This window comes from Acromyrmex echinatior, unplaced genomic scaffold, assembly GCF_024713525.1.
Source record: "Acromyrmex echinatior isolate Ae372 unplaced genomic scaffold, ASM2471352v2 Scaffold39, whole genome shotgun sequence".
NCBI lineage: Eukaryota > Metazoa > Arthropoda > Insecta > Hymenoptera > Formicidae > Acromyrmex > Acromyrmex echinatior.
This window is the reverse complement of record NW_028259072.1, coordinates 13,744-32,845: the sequence shown is the minus strand read 5'-3', so window position 1 is coordinate 32,845 and position 19,102 is coordinate 13,744. Positions and strand designations below refer to the sequence as shown.

Genomic DNA, 19,102 nt, shown 5'->3' with positions numbered 1-19,102 from the left:
AAAGCGCATTTATTTCATATAAAAACGCTTTTCAAGTAATCGAAGTAACACAAAATACCCGAAACAAAACGAGGCACATGTTCGACCCGCTCAAGTAGTCTCACGGATTAGGTTAGGTGACATGTTCACTTGTTCTAAATCCGTTCGTGTCATTGAACATTGGAGCACATAAATACAACTGCTTCCATTGCCACCTTACCTATGATCCAAGTGTTCTTTGGATTAATTTGGAGCATGCGACGCAACAAACTTAGTGATTCTGAGAGCGATGCAGATATAAATGAATTGTTATTATTAAATGCAATAATTTGTGACAAAAGACCAAGATTGCGACACAATATCACTCAACTTAATTGCAACATTCATAAATAAATAAACATGCCCAAGAAAACGTTCTCTGAAGCGCGAATTTAGGTTATGTTTTTACTGCTTTTTACTAGAGAAAGGGAACGCTTCTCCCGGTAACACAACATGGCTAGTAGATACTGTACTGGAAATCAACAAATGGGAACACACCCATAAAATACTATTAGGGAATCCGCACAATAAATAAAACAGGAAACAGAGAACAGAGAATAAGAATTTCCACCTATCAGAAATCGAGATACACGGTTTCTGATAGATTGAAATCATTTATTCTGTATTTTACGTAAGATGTAAACTTAAGCCGATGAGCCAATCAGGAGGATGTTTTAGATACGTAATAAGGCGCAATAAGGCGAGTTTCAACCGGTTGAAATTCATTTTTCTTATTGCGAGGTTATGGATAAGTTTACTGTTATTTCCATTTCCGTTAGATTACGTTAGTTTAATAGTTACATACAGTTTTTCATCCAATTGCATCTAATTGAATCCAATTAAATCCAAAAAAAATATGCGCTATTTTTTTAAAATATGCATTCGGATAGAAAAACTTTCAATCCATTTTAATCCATTCTCGTTTGCTGGGATAGACTTTCAATTGGGCTTTCATTTTCTTTCCTTCTAATGTTACGCGTAAATACCCTATTACCGATAATTTTCTTCCGTCAGACCCAGAAATTATCTTATCTGTCCTAAGTAACTTTTCTCTGCTTTTACTCGAAATACAATACATTCTTCAGAGACGTATCAGCATCGGTAATAAAATATGTAGTAACACAAACTATAGAAATCAAAGCCTTAAACAGTCTAGCTAGATCTTAAATGCTTATATAATTCTTGTATGAATTTTTATACTATGTAGTCGTTAGAAACGCGCGCCGAAATGATTTTTCGATCTTGAAACGTTAACTCTACTAAACGCGCGCGCACGCACATATTGTTAGCAATAAAATTCATCCATGAATAGAAATAATTTATTAATCAACTGATTTATTTATCGGCACCATTCCGATTTATTCATCTTCCCAAAAATCGTACGGGTCCGATCCCTGATCAAAGGGATTAGATTTCTTGACCAAAATAAGGGACCAACGGTTGCATTGCTTGACCGGCGTAATAGCGCTTCGTATTTGCGTTTATCCACACCGAAGACTTTCTCTGCTTTCGACTTATGATACGCATCCACAGAGCGATAAGCTACAAGAATACGGTATCAGTTACGTCCTTCTTTGCCCCTCTTTTAATTCCCGTTTACCATGAAATAAAGAATCCTGGGTCTGAAATACTTCTTTTGATTGCATTTCTGCTTAATGAGCCGTTTCATTTCGCTTTATCCACGATTAAGTCATTTATTAGTTACAATCATTCTAAAACTTGATCGTCTCGAATGTCTATTACTAGAGTAATAGATTAATTAGTTTTCTATAGAAATAAAATTGAGGAAAAAACCTGGGTTTCCATTTTTCCAAAAAAATATTCTTTTAATAGGTTCGTCTATATTTGAATAATATTTAAATAATGATAGAATGTTGCTTTAAATTATTTTAAATTATTTTTTATAAATAAATAGAAGATTTATCTTCGTTTATGCATTATTACATATATGACAGGTTTTTCGGATGTGTTGATTGACTGTAGGATGGAAAAATTCTTGAGTTTAGAAATATTTTATGCTGCAATAACATATTTTATGCAAATAATATATGAACATACCTGCAAACTTTGCCATACGACAATATGTACGTAATAATCCTTATAAAAACATCCTTATAAAAAATTTATTCGTTTTTCGGCATTATATTCCATTAAACTTCTCACCCGGTTTATCTTTCTTTTTTTTCTTTTCACATTAGAAAGAAAAGGATAAATATTTCCGTATAGGAGTTCAATCCTGGTATTATGATATCTTTTTTTAATTAATATTCAATGTCTTTACCAGAAGAGATAGATAGATAGATCGTTATTTATTTAGCGCTCCAGATAACAAATGTTTCACATTTGTTAACGATATCTATAACTATTATAATCTTGTTTTTTGATGAATCTGGGTTTCTGATTATATCCTCGACGCAGAATCTGGAAATTAAGCATCTAGTCATTCTTATTTTAAATAATGGACACTCTGAAAATAATCTCCTAAAGGACAAACTTATAGAATCCGTACATAACGAGTGTTTTTTCACGTTAATGTTATCTAAATGACAAGATTAAATTTATAAATTGTCAAATTGTTTGTAATAACAGCATGTATACTGACAAGATTCGAATTTCATGATTTAAATAATTAATAGAATAAATAACATATTGTTGTAACTATTTTAATTATTGTACTTATACTAAAGATGGTCTAATAAAGACCGTCTATATTTTATTGTTCTTTGTACTTTTAATAACTTGATTATTCGCTGCCAACATTTTGCATAGTGATATATACCCTTTATAATAATGTTTTAATTATAAAACCTTAGAAAGTTGCTTTACTATTTTTCTCTAATATTCACTTCACTTATCAAGTCATTCTCAAATATGGCTCAGTGGAAAAATAAAAATTACTGCGGGGAAATGAAAATTACTGTAGGGAAATGAAAATTACTCTGTGGAGAAATAAAAATTACTATTCAAAAAATACGATCTGCAGAAATTTTTGAACTAATTTTTTTCTCCACGCCAATGGCGCCCTCATGCGTCAGCGCTTCGGGCGATTGCCTCCCCCTTCCTCCATTGTATCGGCCCTATGCGATACAACCGGTTTAATTTTTTGAAAACTTTCTTATTAGTTGGTAGTATTTTGATTTACAAATCTTGGGACACCCTATATATATATATTATTGTTATTATATATGCTAGCTGACATTTTTTAATTTTTTATTTTAATAAATAATATTTCCGATAGTTTTGCTTTTATTTTTTAATTCTTTATGTAATTTTATTAACATAAATAAAATACTATAAATAAGATTACAAAAAATAATACAAATTTTAATTTAGAATAAAATTATGATAAAAAAATTATGATTAAAAAAATATATGCGCTATCAAAATGAACATGATTAAAAAGATGAATGTGATGAATTCATTCAAATTGATACAGATAACGAACACCAAATTAATAGATTAACAAGTTTCAAAACATTCCTTCTGAGGATCTATTCCATTAATCTACGAAAAATTTCATAATGCACACTCACGTAATTACTATCAAGTGACGCAGACTGGTGATTTAACACTTTTGTTTGAATACTACCGATACCTAGCTTATTTAGAGCGCAAGCGGAAGCGAAGAATCAGACAGCTGATGACGAGGCGAACGATACTAATTTATCATTTAACATTTGTGCAAATGTTAAGAATATAGACCCAAGGAAAATTCTACTAAGAACATATATCACGTAGTATTATCTATGTAGACAATACAGATAAATAATTGGTGATGTGCATTGATAATCAGCAAATTTTCCGTAGATTACATTTATTCATCTTTTTTTCTCTGTTTATCTATTAATTCACTATGAATTCCATACAAATTGGTACATATTACATGTAAGAATATGCAGCAGATGATTTATTACTAGTAAACATTTTTCTAAAACATAAAAGTATGTAACAATTAATCGCTAATCTGTAGAGTTCGATGAATGATTATACTGTTTGCGAGCACTACATTGTGGTACTTCGTGCATTACATGGCCAGTTTGTACAATTATTTTAAAAAATGTGGCACCTATATAATCTCACCAATTAGACCGCGTTTTTACAAAAAAACATATAATACAATTATAAATTCATAATTAGAAAAATTATGTACAAACTTTTGCGTGTATGATATATATAAAAATTACAAGTTGCAATCGATTTAATCTGCTTAAAAAAATAACAGGTACAAAGTATAAATCGCTGTACGAATAATATTTTATCACATGTTTATGTGACATTTTTATTTAAGAATCTTTTGCGGTGTCGTCCGTATCACAGTCTTCGCCATCTTGCATCGTTTGTCCCTGTAGAGCGCGACGTTTTTGCAGACGTGCACACCGTGGGCAGCAATGATTGCGCTTGGCCCAACAAACGCGATGATGCACTGCCGAGCATTGCTGACAGATAACCGAGCTGGCATCCCATGGATAGATTATCTCATCATTGCCACATATTTCACATAAGTGTCCCCTAAGAAACAGAAATATTTCTTTTAAACTTATTTTTAATATTAAATAGGATTCTCTTGTATTAATCCTAATCTTGTGTGTGTGTGTGTGTGTGTGTGTGTGTGCGCGCGCGCGCGCGCGCACACACACACACACACACACATATTTAACATTCTTGGTAAAAACATGCTGTGTAATATTGTTAAAAAACGTAGACAGTAGTTATAATTAAAACTTCCAATAGCTATAATTAAACTTCCAATTATCGCGAATAAATACACACATACTCATACACATTTATAAATATATCGTATACAAAAACTGATGTCAGGATTGAATCATATAGGAAAAATATAGTCATTAATTTTAATTCTAATTGAAATTATTGGAAATTATTGGAGGTTTTGAAATATAATACACATTACACTAATTAAAATGTACCACATGTGAAATTTTATATTATTATATAAGTACTATTCTATATGTATTAAGTTCGAAAACAATGATAATGGTGAGCCTTGACATATGAATTCATCATTAAAAATTCATCATTAAAAGTAAGTTATATAAATGAATATAAAAAAAATGTATTCTTTCTGTTTTTAAATATTTACCTTGCCTTGCAGAGTTCGCATTGTTGCGTAATATGCGCGTGCATCGTATCGTACGCAGTACGAAGCTCGTCCAAGAGAATGCCACTTTGAAGATCGATGAGATCCTTGATGGAATAATTACCTGAATTTTCGATCATATGTGTGCGCAATCCAATCTTCCACGGTAATCCCTGAGTGCAAGCTTCCACGCATAAAACTAAATATTTCTTCATCATCTGCATTTCCTCTCGCATTCGCTAAAATTTAATAGTAACATATCTCAGTATCTATCTAGATAATATTATCATTTAATTAAAATAGCTACATTTAAAGAAGAAATGATTTTTTAATGTGCTACATTGATTGCACATAATGTGCAGTATAATAAAAAAAATGTAATTCAAATCTATTTTAATTTCATTTTGATAAAAAAAAGAAACATTTGATTTGCCATGCATAACTTATATCTAATAATTTTTAATTTAGTTACTCTAATATGTTTTATAATTATTATATATACACAGTGGCATGTTTGAGACTTACCTTTACAAGTGATAAATCCGGAACTAAGGTAAAGAGTTTTGGGTTTAATTCTTCTAGCGGTAGTACGGAACGATCCTCCAAAAGCATCAAAAGCTGCACTGCGGCGCGAGACACCAGACGCGGCTCCATGTCCCAATTTCTGATTACCCTCGCGGGAATGACCATGGCTGTGTTCCAATGGCATCTTTGACAGTAATATAAACCGCTGTAGTCGCAAAGTCGAGGCTCTATCCACGCGGATTCTAGAAATGTCACTATTTTGATTATCAGATTGTACATAATTTTAAATATCATAATTTAAGAAATATGTATCTATGAAAAAATTCTACGTATTGTCAATCTAATGGGAAATTATAATTTCTATAAATATTTGCTAAAAGATACAAAAATGTATTCAAAATATCCCAAAGTATCTTAATACAGTTATGACAAAATTGAAATAATAAATAAAGATATAAGATATTTATATTGAGTTAACAACGTGTCTACATAACATTTTAATGTATTAGTATAATACATTGCTATTAGTATATTAGATACCTGCATTCTTAAAGGAATTGCCGAAGCAGGATAACGATAATCCTTTTGAGAAAGCTTGCAGGAGGACAATAGATTCATTATCATTATTATAATCTTATGGAATATTTTAATAGTGTTATCGAAGGAATAGAATAATTAACAGATATTAAATAAATATGACAATCAAGCAAATAGTCCATTTATGTACTCATTTACAATTAGTACATAAGACACTTTTTAATCTAATCTATTAAATACTTACTGAATGTTATTCGCACTTTACATTCCGCGCAACGGTAGCCTTGCTTCGAAAGGCCTTGCTCTGGACAGATATCCTTCGTGTGCGTATATCCGCCAGCTTCACTGGCAACCACATGCACGCAGACACGACACACATTGTTCAGACATTTCCAATGACAACTGAATTTGCAATCTGAATAAATAAGACATATTTGTAACAGAATTACCGTATTTTATGCTTTTTGTTAATAGACGTATTTGTACAAAAATTCAATATTTTTTTGCATAAAATTCAGAGGTAAAAACCAGTATTTTCCAGAAAAAAATATTTTCGATAAAAATTGGTCTCTTCTGTTAAAAACGATAAAGTAAATAGAAAATTTTTACTCTTGAATAAACAGCTCAGATTTATATTAGTAAAAATTTGCAAATGTTACTCTATTACATTTTTCTTATTAAAAACTAATATAAAATTTTATAATATTTGTATATATATCTCTGAGCGGTTTTTATTTTAAAAATATATGTCACATACTAATTTGAATTTATCCTGGTTGAGATAATATTTTTTACAATAATTATTTACAGTTTATAAATTAAACACAATGTATTAGGCTCCAACAAATAAAATACAAACAATCAAATTTCGATAAATCGAATCAGTGTGCAATTTATAAAGTTGAGAAAATGTATTTGTAAAAATTATTGACTAATTAATTTCTTTTTTCTTTAAATCCCTCCCCCTCTCTCTCTCTCAGTATGATTCATACCAGATTCGGCAGACTGCACTAGTGCGCACTGAGTGCGAACTTTTTCTGTGCCACACATTTAGATTATATAGAGCATTAACTATTACCAATCAACGAACTGAACGAGTCCAAGAAATGTTATTCTAATGTTTCTGACAGTGCAGTTTGGTATAACACCAAAGAGATTCTACACTCATGCGAGGACAGCACCAGAACAGAGCCAATGCATGTAAGCTGAATTTGCTATTACTAATTGAAGCAAAAATAATTTTTTGCATAAAGTTATATAAATGTGTTACATATATTAGTCATTTTTATAGTTTTTGCCAATTTATTCCATTGAATAAAATCTGGGATATTAGATCTATTCGCATTGCATATACTTTTAGTATTTAGTATCTTCGCTTTCTTTTTCTTTAATGTCTGAACAAGTATAGTTATCTTTATAAAAATTATGCATTTCGCGAGTTTTCTCCGTGTCCAGATCCATTCTTGGAATGCCAACGTTTCGCGAACCTTGCAATCCACTTCATCAGGACGAGAAGCAGCCTGATACTGAGCTTCCTCCAGGCCGTTTCCTTTATATTACACTGCTTGTTGGAGTGATGGGGAGAAAAAGAGAATTGTAGATGGGGGGAGGGGGGAGGAAATCAGTCGGTCTTCAATAAGCAGAAGAATGGTCTTCCATATTTTATTTATGTTGTAGCCATTATCTCTATTTAGATTGTTTAAATTGTTGGGGTGTTTTGTATTTTTATGGCTTCTCTATATTCTCTTGGAAAATATGATGTAATGTTGCCTATTGTGGTCGTTTTGTCAAACAGTATTTGTCCTGTTGTGTTCTGATAATGCCGAGTGCGTGGCATATTTTAGCCTGACATCACGTTGATGTTCTTTTATCCGTAGATTGACCATTCTCTCGGTTTCTCCGATGTATTCTTGCCTACAGGAACAATTTTGTATACTCTGTGAAGGTCTTTGATCTTAGAGAAATCCTAAAGATCTGTTCCTGCAGGCAAGTATAGATCGAAGAAACCGGGAGAATGATCAGACTATGGATAAAAGAACATCAACGTGATGTCAGGCTAAAACACGCTACACACTCGGCATTATCAGAACGCAACATCGCAACAAGACATCAAAATAATCAATAAACATGTAAACAAGACAACGGTCTCTGACATATAACCAGACAAAAGAATCCTATCCATTCTCTCATATTAAAGGAACAATAGATCAGATTGGCAGGATATTAAATAAACAATATCCGAATTATCTTCAAAAGATAGGAGAAATTTTTTCTCGGCATGTAGATCCGGGGGAACAGCTCAGTACCAAGCTACTTCTCCCCCTGATGAAGTGGATTACTAGGTTCACGAAACGTTGGCATTCCAAGAATGGATCTGGATACGGAGGAAATCCGCGAAATGTATAATTTTTATATAGAAAGCATTCATAGAAATCTCAAGAATATATTTATCTTATTTTAAAATAATAAAATTTGTTCTCGTTTAATTTAATTTTTTAAATGCAAAATTTTTAGGGAAATTTCAAGCAACGTAAACAGGCCTAATAAAAACTGGAATTTACTATGGTTTTTTTCTACCTGTTAGACTTTTTCAACCAATTTGTAATTGTAATAAAACAATCATCAAAGATATCATTTAAATCATTGGAAATTATGCTAATCATCACAATATATATTGATCAATATATATTCAGAGAACAGTCTAGAGCTGAATTGTTTAAGATTTACCGTTGCACATGTACCACGACTGCAGCATCGTCCAAATCGCGCCGCTGCAATGGTCGCAATAAACCGGACTAGACGTGGTAATATAGTACTTCTGCGGCACGAAGTGATGACCGAGAATTACGCGTGTCTCAAAGAGATTCTCATCTGAAGTCTCACGCAACTCTTGCACGCGCAAACGCAATTCAATCAGGCGTCGAACGAGCCATTTACGCTCATCTGAACATTCGGCACTCTCCAACACCATCAGTTTGCACTTGCGCACCATCTCTTGAAGATCTTCCTCAGAAGCATCCTGGGTAAAACAATCATTTCCATTATTTTCTCTAATATTCATTTGTAACAAGATAATATTGTGATAATACAGACAAATTCGTTTATAGCGAATTTAGTCACTTGCATCACAAAAAGTCTGTTCTTTTAAGCTGAACTTTTGCACCAATTCGTTTTTCTCTTCAGGAGAAAAGAAGAAGATGAACTGGTTTCCTTTCAAATTACGCATAAATCTTTCGTCTTTTACTAAAGATTTCAATGGAGGGGAACAATTGATGAGTCAAAGATTTTTTGTGCTGAAAGTCCAGCCAAAAAGAACAAGCATTAGTTATACTAAAAGCTGCTACATGAAATTAGCAAAGTAAATGTAAAAGCATGTGAATATTTTGAACAATTTCATTTACAATATTAAATATTCAATAATTATTATCACGTTATTAACAGAATATATATGATATATTATTTCATTGTTGATTATATTATGCCACTATTTAGATCAGTATTCATACTTGACAAGTATGAATTTTTATTTTTAGATCGTCTTAAGTAATGTGATACTAATACAATTGTCTGAGCGTAATTCATACTTCATAGTAGCTTCTTACATTTAGGATTATCTTAAGTAATCTTAAGATAAACCGATCAGAAGAGTGCGTACGTGTATGCATGCGTGCGTGCATGCTAGCATCTAAGATATTACCTAAAACGATTTTGAAAAGAAATATTATTTTAAATTATACTTTATATATACCTTGGATAATGACAGCATGGTCTCTACTGATTTCAAGCTGAATGGTATGGTACTCTTACTGTCAGAGCTATCATCTGCCTCCCCCGTCATATAATCGGAAGAGGATGATGGTGTTGATGTTCCTGTGCCAGAACCTCGGCCAAAACTGTTCGCTCGTATCCTCGATTCGTAATGTGAGTCGTTCTCTCCGATGGGAGGATTGCTCTTTATATCTACCATTTTCTGCACAAAACACTAAAAAGGATTAAAAAAGATGTGTTACATTTTTTTTACAAAAATAAATTTCACAATATCACAATACTTATTTAGCAATCCCTGATGAAGATTTTAAATCATATAATTTCAGAATTTTTAAGTATAGAATTTTTCAGAATTTTTAAAATTTTATAACTAGACATCGGATTCTGCAATTTCATACTTTTTTTTTAGAAAGATTGGAAAGTAACATAAAAATTGAAATTTGTCTCATTATAAAAGCATTCTAAAAATGCATATTTATTTGTGCATATTGCGCATATTTATAATACATATTTATGCAAATCTGAATATTTGATATTTAGTGCACATCTGCAAAAAATATCTGTATAAAAATCCGAAAATAAATGTCTACTTATAACTTTTTAGAAAATTTCTTAGACTTTTTTTTACAAAAATTGAAACATTTTATATAAACCAATCAAGGATTTTTAAAAGTTCAATAACAATATAATTATAAAAAAGGCAAACAAGAATCGATTCTTTAAGATATAAACGTACAAAAATTATTAATATAAATTTTTTAAATACATACATAATAGAAAACAGATATTACATTCGGCATGTTAGATTGAGTCATTTTCAGATATTCTCCTCTTCACATTTAAAATTAGTTACTAGTCAGAGAAATAAAAAAAAATATGTAATGTATTTAATATAATGTGTTTCAACTTATGTAACAATCCTAATGAATGTTGTATGGAAGTTACCAAGTCAAACGATTTGCTGATCGATTGTTAAGAATTTTGTGAAGATCTGATAAAAAAACAGATTCTTTCACCAATGAGTAAATAATTAACTTGAATAAATAAAATTCTTTAAGGAAATTATCTTTACTTGATTAAAATTTTTAAAAAATGAATAGTAACATGAATAACTAAAATTTTTTTAAGAAATTGTCATTTTTTTAATTAAAATTTTATAAAAAGTAAGTAATCGCATCATTTCAATAAAACACTCATCCGTAGATCGCAGTTATCGTTACATAAGAAGAATACATCGTCCAAAACATTGTTGAAAATGTGTAGAATGTAATGAAAAATACGTCAGATGACGATAGATATACTTAATAGTCAGTATAATAAACGAAAACTATGTGTGTCTGTCAAATCTTCCAGAGGTATTATTTGAACTTTGTTAACGGTAAGGCAGACTGTCACTATTTGAGAAGCGATTAATAGACTGACAAAAAGACTCAATAAAAACAATGTCGATTTTGTTTATAATTTGTTTTAATATATACGCTTTATGAAGATCCTTGGTATCTGTTTGCAGATTGAGACTGTTTTTTTATGTTTAACATCTCGAAAATTAAGCGTTTATTGTAATATGGCTCTTTGTCTAATCTGGATGTTATTCCAATTAAAATCATATGTCATTTGTATCCTATGCAATGTATCGGTGATTACAGAACAGGTAGATGTATTCCAACGGATACGGTTGCGATGTTCTGCAATTCTAGTTTTAAGTTGTCTACCCGTTTGTCCGACATAAGATGCATCACAATTGTTGCACATAATCTTGTATATTACATTGTTCTTTGAATAGTTTAATTTAGAATCTTTTTGCACTTTAATAAACTTGCTTTAATAAACTTTAATAATTTACTAGAACTATAATATGAGACTTTGATGTCCTCTCTACTAATTTTTTTAATTTATTGATTATCGATGGAATAAAAAGTACCGTGAACACCATGATGTTGTAACACTTGATTCTTCATTTTTATTTTTATTTTCACAATTATGTACTACTGTTCCTCCACGATGTATGTTTCTGATTCTGTCATTGATAGTATAAAAAAAAATGAATTTCAGAGGATAATCATTCTCAATTAGTGCGTTGATTATTAATGTCAGATTTTTTTGGTAAAATTCTGATTCAGACAATAATAGAGTTCTGTCAATCAAATTAAATATTATCTTTCTTTTTTGGGAGACTGATGATTTGAAAAATAATTAAGGAATCTTTCCTAAAAAAGATTTGATAGACACACATAGTTTTCACTTATTATACTGACTATTACCTATCTACCGTCACCTGACTGATGACTACTTTGACTGATTTTTCATTCTACACATTTTTAACAATGTTTTGGACGATGTATTCTTCTTACGAAACGATAACTGCGATTTTACAGATGAGTGTTTTATCGAAATGATGCGATTACTTTTTGTAGAATTTTAATTAAAAAACGACAATTTCTTTAAAAAATTTTATTTATTCAAGTTACTATTTATTTTTTTAGAATTTTAATCAGGTAAAGATAATTTCCTTAAAGAATTATTAATTATTATTAATTATTTATTCGAGTTAATTATTTATTCACTGGTGAAAGAATCTGTTTTTTTTATCAGATCTCTCTCTTCACAAAATTCTTAACAATCGGTCAACAAATCGTTTGTGAGTAATTGGTGTCTTCCATACAACATTCATTAGGATCGCTACATAAGTTGAAACATATTATATCATGGTTTTTTTTTATTTCTCTGACGATGGTAATGAATAATTTTTATACGTTGATACTTTAAAGAATCGACTCTTATTTGTCTTTTTTATTGTCATATTGTTATTGAGACATTTTAACAAGTATCGAGAAAGCTGTCTGAAAACTTACATATTTTTCTAAAATTCTTCATATATGTGAACTCTGAAATATTTTAAGCTTTCTTATTTTATTAAATAAGAAATCTTAGAGAATATTTCAGAATTTTCATATACGACAACAAATTTTAACAAGAATAAACTCAGAAGTGGGATCCTCACCAATTTTAATGAAACTTGGTAGGATTATAATGTGTTCCTCTAATGCCCATAGCACAAAAACGTAAGATGTAAGCAGTAAGGAAATTGTAAAGCGTCGTCTACAATGAACAGACACATTGATCGATTTGACGTTAATCGATGATTGACGAATTAGTTTACTACTTATGTCTTATTCCTTACGTTTTTGTATGTGCCATAGGCTTAAATATAATCCCTCTATTTTTCTCTATTTGGAGGAAACCCAAATAAAAAACCGATCACAATCGTTTCCGAGATATTTCAGTAGTATCAGTTCATTATAAAAGGGAAGATGGTATTATGGCATCCCAATTGCATTTTATATAATAGCTTTGTTAATAATCAATATTTAAGTTTAAAACTTGACAATTACATTCATTGTTGTTGAATCGATTCTGGACTCAAAGTTATGAAATATTTATTACTTATGATACTATTAATAAAAATGTAGTGACATTGCATGACTCGAAGAAAAAAAATGGATATTTAATGAGATTAATATGGTCTTCCATAAAAATAATCTTAAAATATTAGTTTTAGAAAATAATATTTAATTACAAAATTAACAAAAAAGTAAAACATTTTAAAATTTATGCAAATGAATGTATGTACATAACTTTTGCTAGCTATAATAAGCTGCTAAGTACTAAAAATCTCAGTACAAAATGTTATATCTCAGTATAAAATGTTAAATAGCAAAATAACACATTCAAAAATACAAATATTCAAATAATAATATGCTCAAGTTTAAGAAAAATGAGGAAGTAAGTATAATTGAATGCTAAAATGTATCTTAGAAACATTTCGAAATACTTGAAAGTAAAAATGCATTATAATAAATGCTAGCTATTGAATATTAGTATTATAGTATATCAGCATCATGATATAATGGTGAGCTACTGAACAAATAATTCCATAAGTAATTATTAGAATTCGCTATATAATAACAGAGATATTAAGGGAGGCCACAATATATACAATGGCCATAATACCATCTTTTCCTCTACTTTATATTCAAGTATCTGTAGCCTAATGAAAAAAACTCTTTAAGTTCATTGACAATTTGCTCTGTTTTATATAAATATTTCTATACACCTTCGAAATTATTCTAACATTTTTTATCAAGCAGCAGTTATAATACTTAATTTGTATCAAGATTTAAATTTGAGTCCACAAGAGGCTGTTATCATATCCACATCGCTGAAGATACTTGAATATAAATGTGATGACATTACATGACTCGAAGAAAAAACTTTTTGTTTTCTGTTTTTTGCTATTTTTTACTTGTCTTTTTGCTTCTTATCCGATCTTTTGTTTCATGTCACCTGAGATAAAAGTTAACGAACTTCGGAAGAAACAGAAAACACGTAGCAAGAAAATGCAATTGTTGATAAAACGGTTGCAAAGAGGGAAAAGCAAGAAACAGGAAACGAAGAGCACATTGTAGAATAAGCTTAAGTTCTACAATAGTTTTAACTAGTGAAGATCAGTGAAGATCTATGAGGAGCACAGTATTGCAATTGTAGGCTAACAGAGTAACACCCAGATAAATTAAATTTGGGATATAAAAAATATATGTGTACAAAATTCAAAACATTGTTCGAAACAGCTAAGCGCTTCGAGTACGCAGTAAGATAAAAACTGAAAAATTACATAAAAATTAAACGTTGCGTTCTCCTTCCGCAACATTTTCCACTAAATTTCTTCCGTGAAAAACATCACTAACCTCGTAACGGCGCGAACAAAAAAATGGAATTGAAGGAAGAATACATACCGCTTTTATTGTTACTTGCGCTCTTTGAGCGAAACTACTTAAGTACACAATACTTTTAATTATCACTATTCGTTGCGTAAAATTCAGCAATAAATTGAGTTAACGATAAATAAAAACGGATAAAAACTCTCATTTCATCTCGATAGATGATTTTTCAGGTTATGCGCGCGTTGAATGGCTAAAGTCCATGGCACATACAAAAACGTAAAGGTGTATTCACATGCAAGCGTAAAGCAGTGGAAACAGCAACCAATCAGTTGGGCGATATGGGCAGCGGTAAAAATATTAATAATAAATTATGTAGGAAAGGGCTACGAGCCATAAAACAAAACAATGTAACGTAAATAATGAAATATAATTGAAACAAAAATATAACTACAAACGGCGTTTCGACCCTACTTGTTTCGACCCTCATTCTCAATGTTAGATAAAATGAAACATAAAATAAATTTGGTAATTATTTAGAATATCCTATCCCACTTAAAATCTTTATAAAAATATACCCATTTCACGCGTTTTCACTCAAAACGAAAAAATCTGGCAAAAAAACGCAGCGGTCGGCCTCGTGAATAGAGTTATTAAAGTTGGAGACTTTAGAGATTAAGATATCTATTATCCTGACTCAATACCCAGCAAACGAGAATGGATTGAAATGAATTGAAATGGATTCAGATTTTCAGAAATATTACCGCGTACTACTCAATGACGCTTCGTTTACATTCGTTGTACAGCTCAATGACGGTCCGTTTTAAAATAAATTTTTTTATCTCTATATCCTGAAAGCGTACACAAAGCAAATTTGAATGCTCCGTGTACTTTTTGCCGAACGTTTAGGAAGCATATCAGTACGCTCCATTTTTTGCGTCGTGTTGAGGAGCGTATAATAATAAGAAATAAAATTAATGAAAAAAAAATTTTTTAACGTGTGAGAAATGTGACAGATGTGTTTTGGGCACTTTACGAAGCGTTTAGGGAGAGTTCGTGGAGCGCATATGAATATTCAAAACCATTAAGAGTCAATGAAAAATCAATGAAGTATTTCCCAGCGAGAATGAATTGAAATGAATTCAGATTTTCAGAAATATTGATCCACGAATGTTAAAATAAATGCTTTTCAATCCTGCAATTTTGAATTGAACAATATTCATAATGTGTGTGCACAGAAAAAGCTAATATTATTTTTAAATTGAAAGGCATAGAGATATGCTCCATGCAATTCCTATAAATGAATAGAAATGCATTCAGGATTGAAAAGCATTTATTTTAACATTCGTGAATTAATATTTCTGAAAAACTGAATCCATTTCAATTCATTTCAATCCATTCTCGTTTGCTAGATGTATTAACAGACGAAACAATGATTCTCAGTGGACAATTAACCTTATAGATCTTCGTAAGGCCATATGCCAAAGATACGAGTCAGATGATTGAAGGGCCAACTTTGTTTTATTGGAAATGTAATCATTGTTTAACCATTTCTTTAACATTAAATTCAAATTCCTTTCGATCTTTTTAATCGGATTTTTCTCCACTATATTATATTATATACTTTATCTACTATAATATAATGATATCTCCACTATATCATTATCCATCAACAATTCCTCCGTTTTCTTAATATACTTATCTTTATCTAACGCCACGGTAACATTCCCCTTATTGACTCGAGTGAAAATTACGTTGGGATTCTTTTTACAAAACAACGTAGTTGTTTTATATAAATTTAAAAGTTCTAATTCGTTGTTATCATCAAAATGATTGTTCACCAAAAAATTCTCTAGACAGAGAGAACGACAGAATCTTATTTTTATACGCATTATTGAAACCGCGGTTATTATTTTCTAGATTTTTAATGAATTCATGAACTTTTTATCTATATATGGATGAAGAGGCAAATTGAAATTATTACCTAATTGTAATAAGTTAGAGACTGAAGGAGAAATGTCGATGTTGGACATATTAACAAACCATTTGTTATTCATAGTTTTCAACGGATTGTTTTTTATACTTATGAATTTTATCGGATCAATGAAAATGTTTATTAAATCTGTCCTCAATTCTTTAGAGGATTTTTCATTAATGATTAATTCACCGTTGTAACCATTTTGAGGAACGGAAGAAAGACATGGATACGGAATCAAATTATAATAAACTCATTTCGGAAACACTACATATAAAAAAACAGTTAAATGGTATAAAAAAAGACATCGAATCTCTAGATGACATATATGTTTACCTGTTAAATTTAATTACTAATAACAAAAACGACAGCGCTTAGTTCTTTTGTCATTTAACAGATCATGACATACATTTGCGTTTATACTCTCTCGCAGTTAAGATTGGTCTTGCATCAATGAATATAACCGATTTTAAATTCTATATTACAATTTTAATAGACTGTTGCTAACTTGCCATTATATATAATTTGTATTTACCTTCATATTAATGTAAGTGTTGTATAACTTTTATTCTTTATTCCTTGAGAATTATTTAATTTTGTTAATTGATATTATAAATTTATTTGTTATTTATGTTTCGAGGTTGCTTTTTTATTTTAATAAAATTTTTATATATATATAAAGCTATAATTTATTATCGATTTACAGTATACTTTTAAGTGTTAAAGATAGTTTTTAAGTTACAAACTGTTTAATGTCTTTATAATTTCAATTTTGACGATAATTTATTTTATTTAGTTTACCTACCAATATTATTGACGTACATACAACTTTTTATATAATTTGACATTAAGCCGAGACGGTGGTCTAAAGGCTCAGGACGCTCGCACGGAATGCAAGAGATCCGGATTCGACTTCCGATCGAGGCAATATTTTTCTCAATAAGTTTACTACAGTTTTTTAAGATTAATTTGTGAAATTTGGGGAGATTATTAATATTTCAGATTGATTGCGTTGAAAGTCCGACAATCATATCGGCACGTAATTATCATTTCTGAAATTAATTCATTTCATATGAATACGTATATATATTAGTTCAACATCTCAACACTCAGAGTAGTAGCACTTCGTATTTAAAGTAATGTTATTTAACATAAACGGTCTTGTTTTCAATCTTATTATTCTTAAATCAAATTACTTTCTTTTTCATTTTTTTTAAATTACCATTTTACCAGCCTCCATAAATTACTGACTAATTTACCGTAAATTACCGAATAAATTATCATAAAATTTGGTCATTTTCATCTCTAGTTACAGCAAATAGTAATGTAAATATATCAGATTTAATATGAATTACATATAATTATATATAACTAAAATATACGTATATAATAATGATATAAAGGATATAAGATAAATATCTTACCAATATCTAAGTCCCGACCTGTAAAACTTAATAGATGATTAAATACTTGATTTCCTTTGAGATATGGTTTATACTGTTTATGTAGTATCACCTCATAACACACAGGCATAACCTGAAATTTAAATTTTCGTATAGATGCACGTCAAACATGCTGGGATAACACAGGAAGTCTTTAATACACCACTACCTGTTTAATACACCCATACTACCCAGTTCAAGGAACCAGATGGTTTTTCCATCCTCCCGGATGGATAGAAATCTGAACGTTTCACCTAAGCGCCCAATAAAGGCACTCAAATCTGAATCTGAATGCTTTCTGGGAATCTGGATGCACCCGGATGGGGAATCTGAACGCAGCCTTGATGGTGCTCGCCAGAGAGAATCAAGGGAGAGTGGAACGGACTCATCCGGAAGCCGCTATTTATAGATCACCGTTAAAGTGAGTAGGAACATGATGGAACATACGGTGCTGCACACTAATATTGTATCATACTAGTATTGTGTGTGTATGACATATATGTACATATACACACATGCACATTTGCGGAAGTGCATTACAAATGGCGGAACCAATCAGAAAATAGAATCACTATTCGCTTCCCCGATTCTCTCTAGATTGTGTCTCCTAAAAAGAAAAGCAGCCACTGAGTGCAGTCTAGTTATGTACAATATTTTGTATTCAGATAATGATGTCACTATTTGCTTACTTTGATGAGAAATAAGTACGAGTTAACAAGTAAAGCACATGACCTCGAGCTTGTGCAAATTATAGGTAACAATTTAGTTAACTCTCACTTATCAGAATAAAAAGATATGTATGTGCCGTATTCAACTGAGTTATAACATCATAAATGAAAATTATGTGAATTGATGTAAATGGAAAGCAACTATAAATAGCGTTCAGCAGAGAAAGCAGTTTTGCTTTAAAATTGCTATTAGAAAATTCTTTAATATCATTGATTTATACATTTAGATCCAGTGAGAAATTGAAGGCAAGATTAATCATATTAAAATATTTATAAGTGTTATAGTTATTATA

The 19,102-nt window shown here is 30.5% G+C and overlaps 1 protein-coding gene and 1 non-coding gene across 12 annotated transcripts; one reads left to right on the top strand and one right to left on the bottom strand.

The window, feature by feature from the left end:
- Positions 1 to 3,815: 3,815 nt before the first annotated feature.
- DEF8 (differentially expressed in FDCP 8 homolog) lies at positions 3,816 to 19,038 on the bottom strand. Of its 11 annotated transcripts, none has more exons than XM_087416580.1 (9): positions 18,248 to 19,038; positions 18,064 to 18,175; positions 9,927 to 10,160; positions 8,906 to 9,197; positions 6,423 to 6,593; positions 6,182 to 6,247; positions 5,642 to 5,895; positions 5,120 to 5,355; positions 3,816 to 4,527 (listed from the first exon to the last, which is right to left on the bottom strand). In XM_087416580.1, the coding sequence occupies exons 3-9, from the start codon at positions 10,143 to 10,145 to the stop codon at positions 4,302 to 4,304; spliced, it is 1,464 nt and encodes a 487-aa protein (XP_087272706.1). In that variant the 5' UTR covers positions 10,146 to 10,160; positions 18,064 to 18,175; positions 18,248 to 19,038; the 3' UTR covers positions 3,816 to 4,301. The 11 variants fall into 11 exon arrangements, with proteins under 11 accessions (XP_087272706.1, XP_087272703.1, XP_087272705.1 ...); XM_087416577.1 differs by having other exon boundaries at positions 18,251 to 19,038; XM_087416579.1 differs by having other exon boundaries at positions 9,927 to 10,148; positions 18,251 to 19,038.
- LOC147906411 (U5 spliceosomal RNA) lies at positions 9,376 to 9,485 on the top strand. Its single transcript, XR_015548417.1, has one exon. It is a non-coding gene; the product is annotated as a U5 spliceosomal RNA (small nuclear RNA).
- Positions 19,039 to 19,102: the final 64 nt, after the last annotated feature.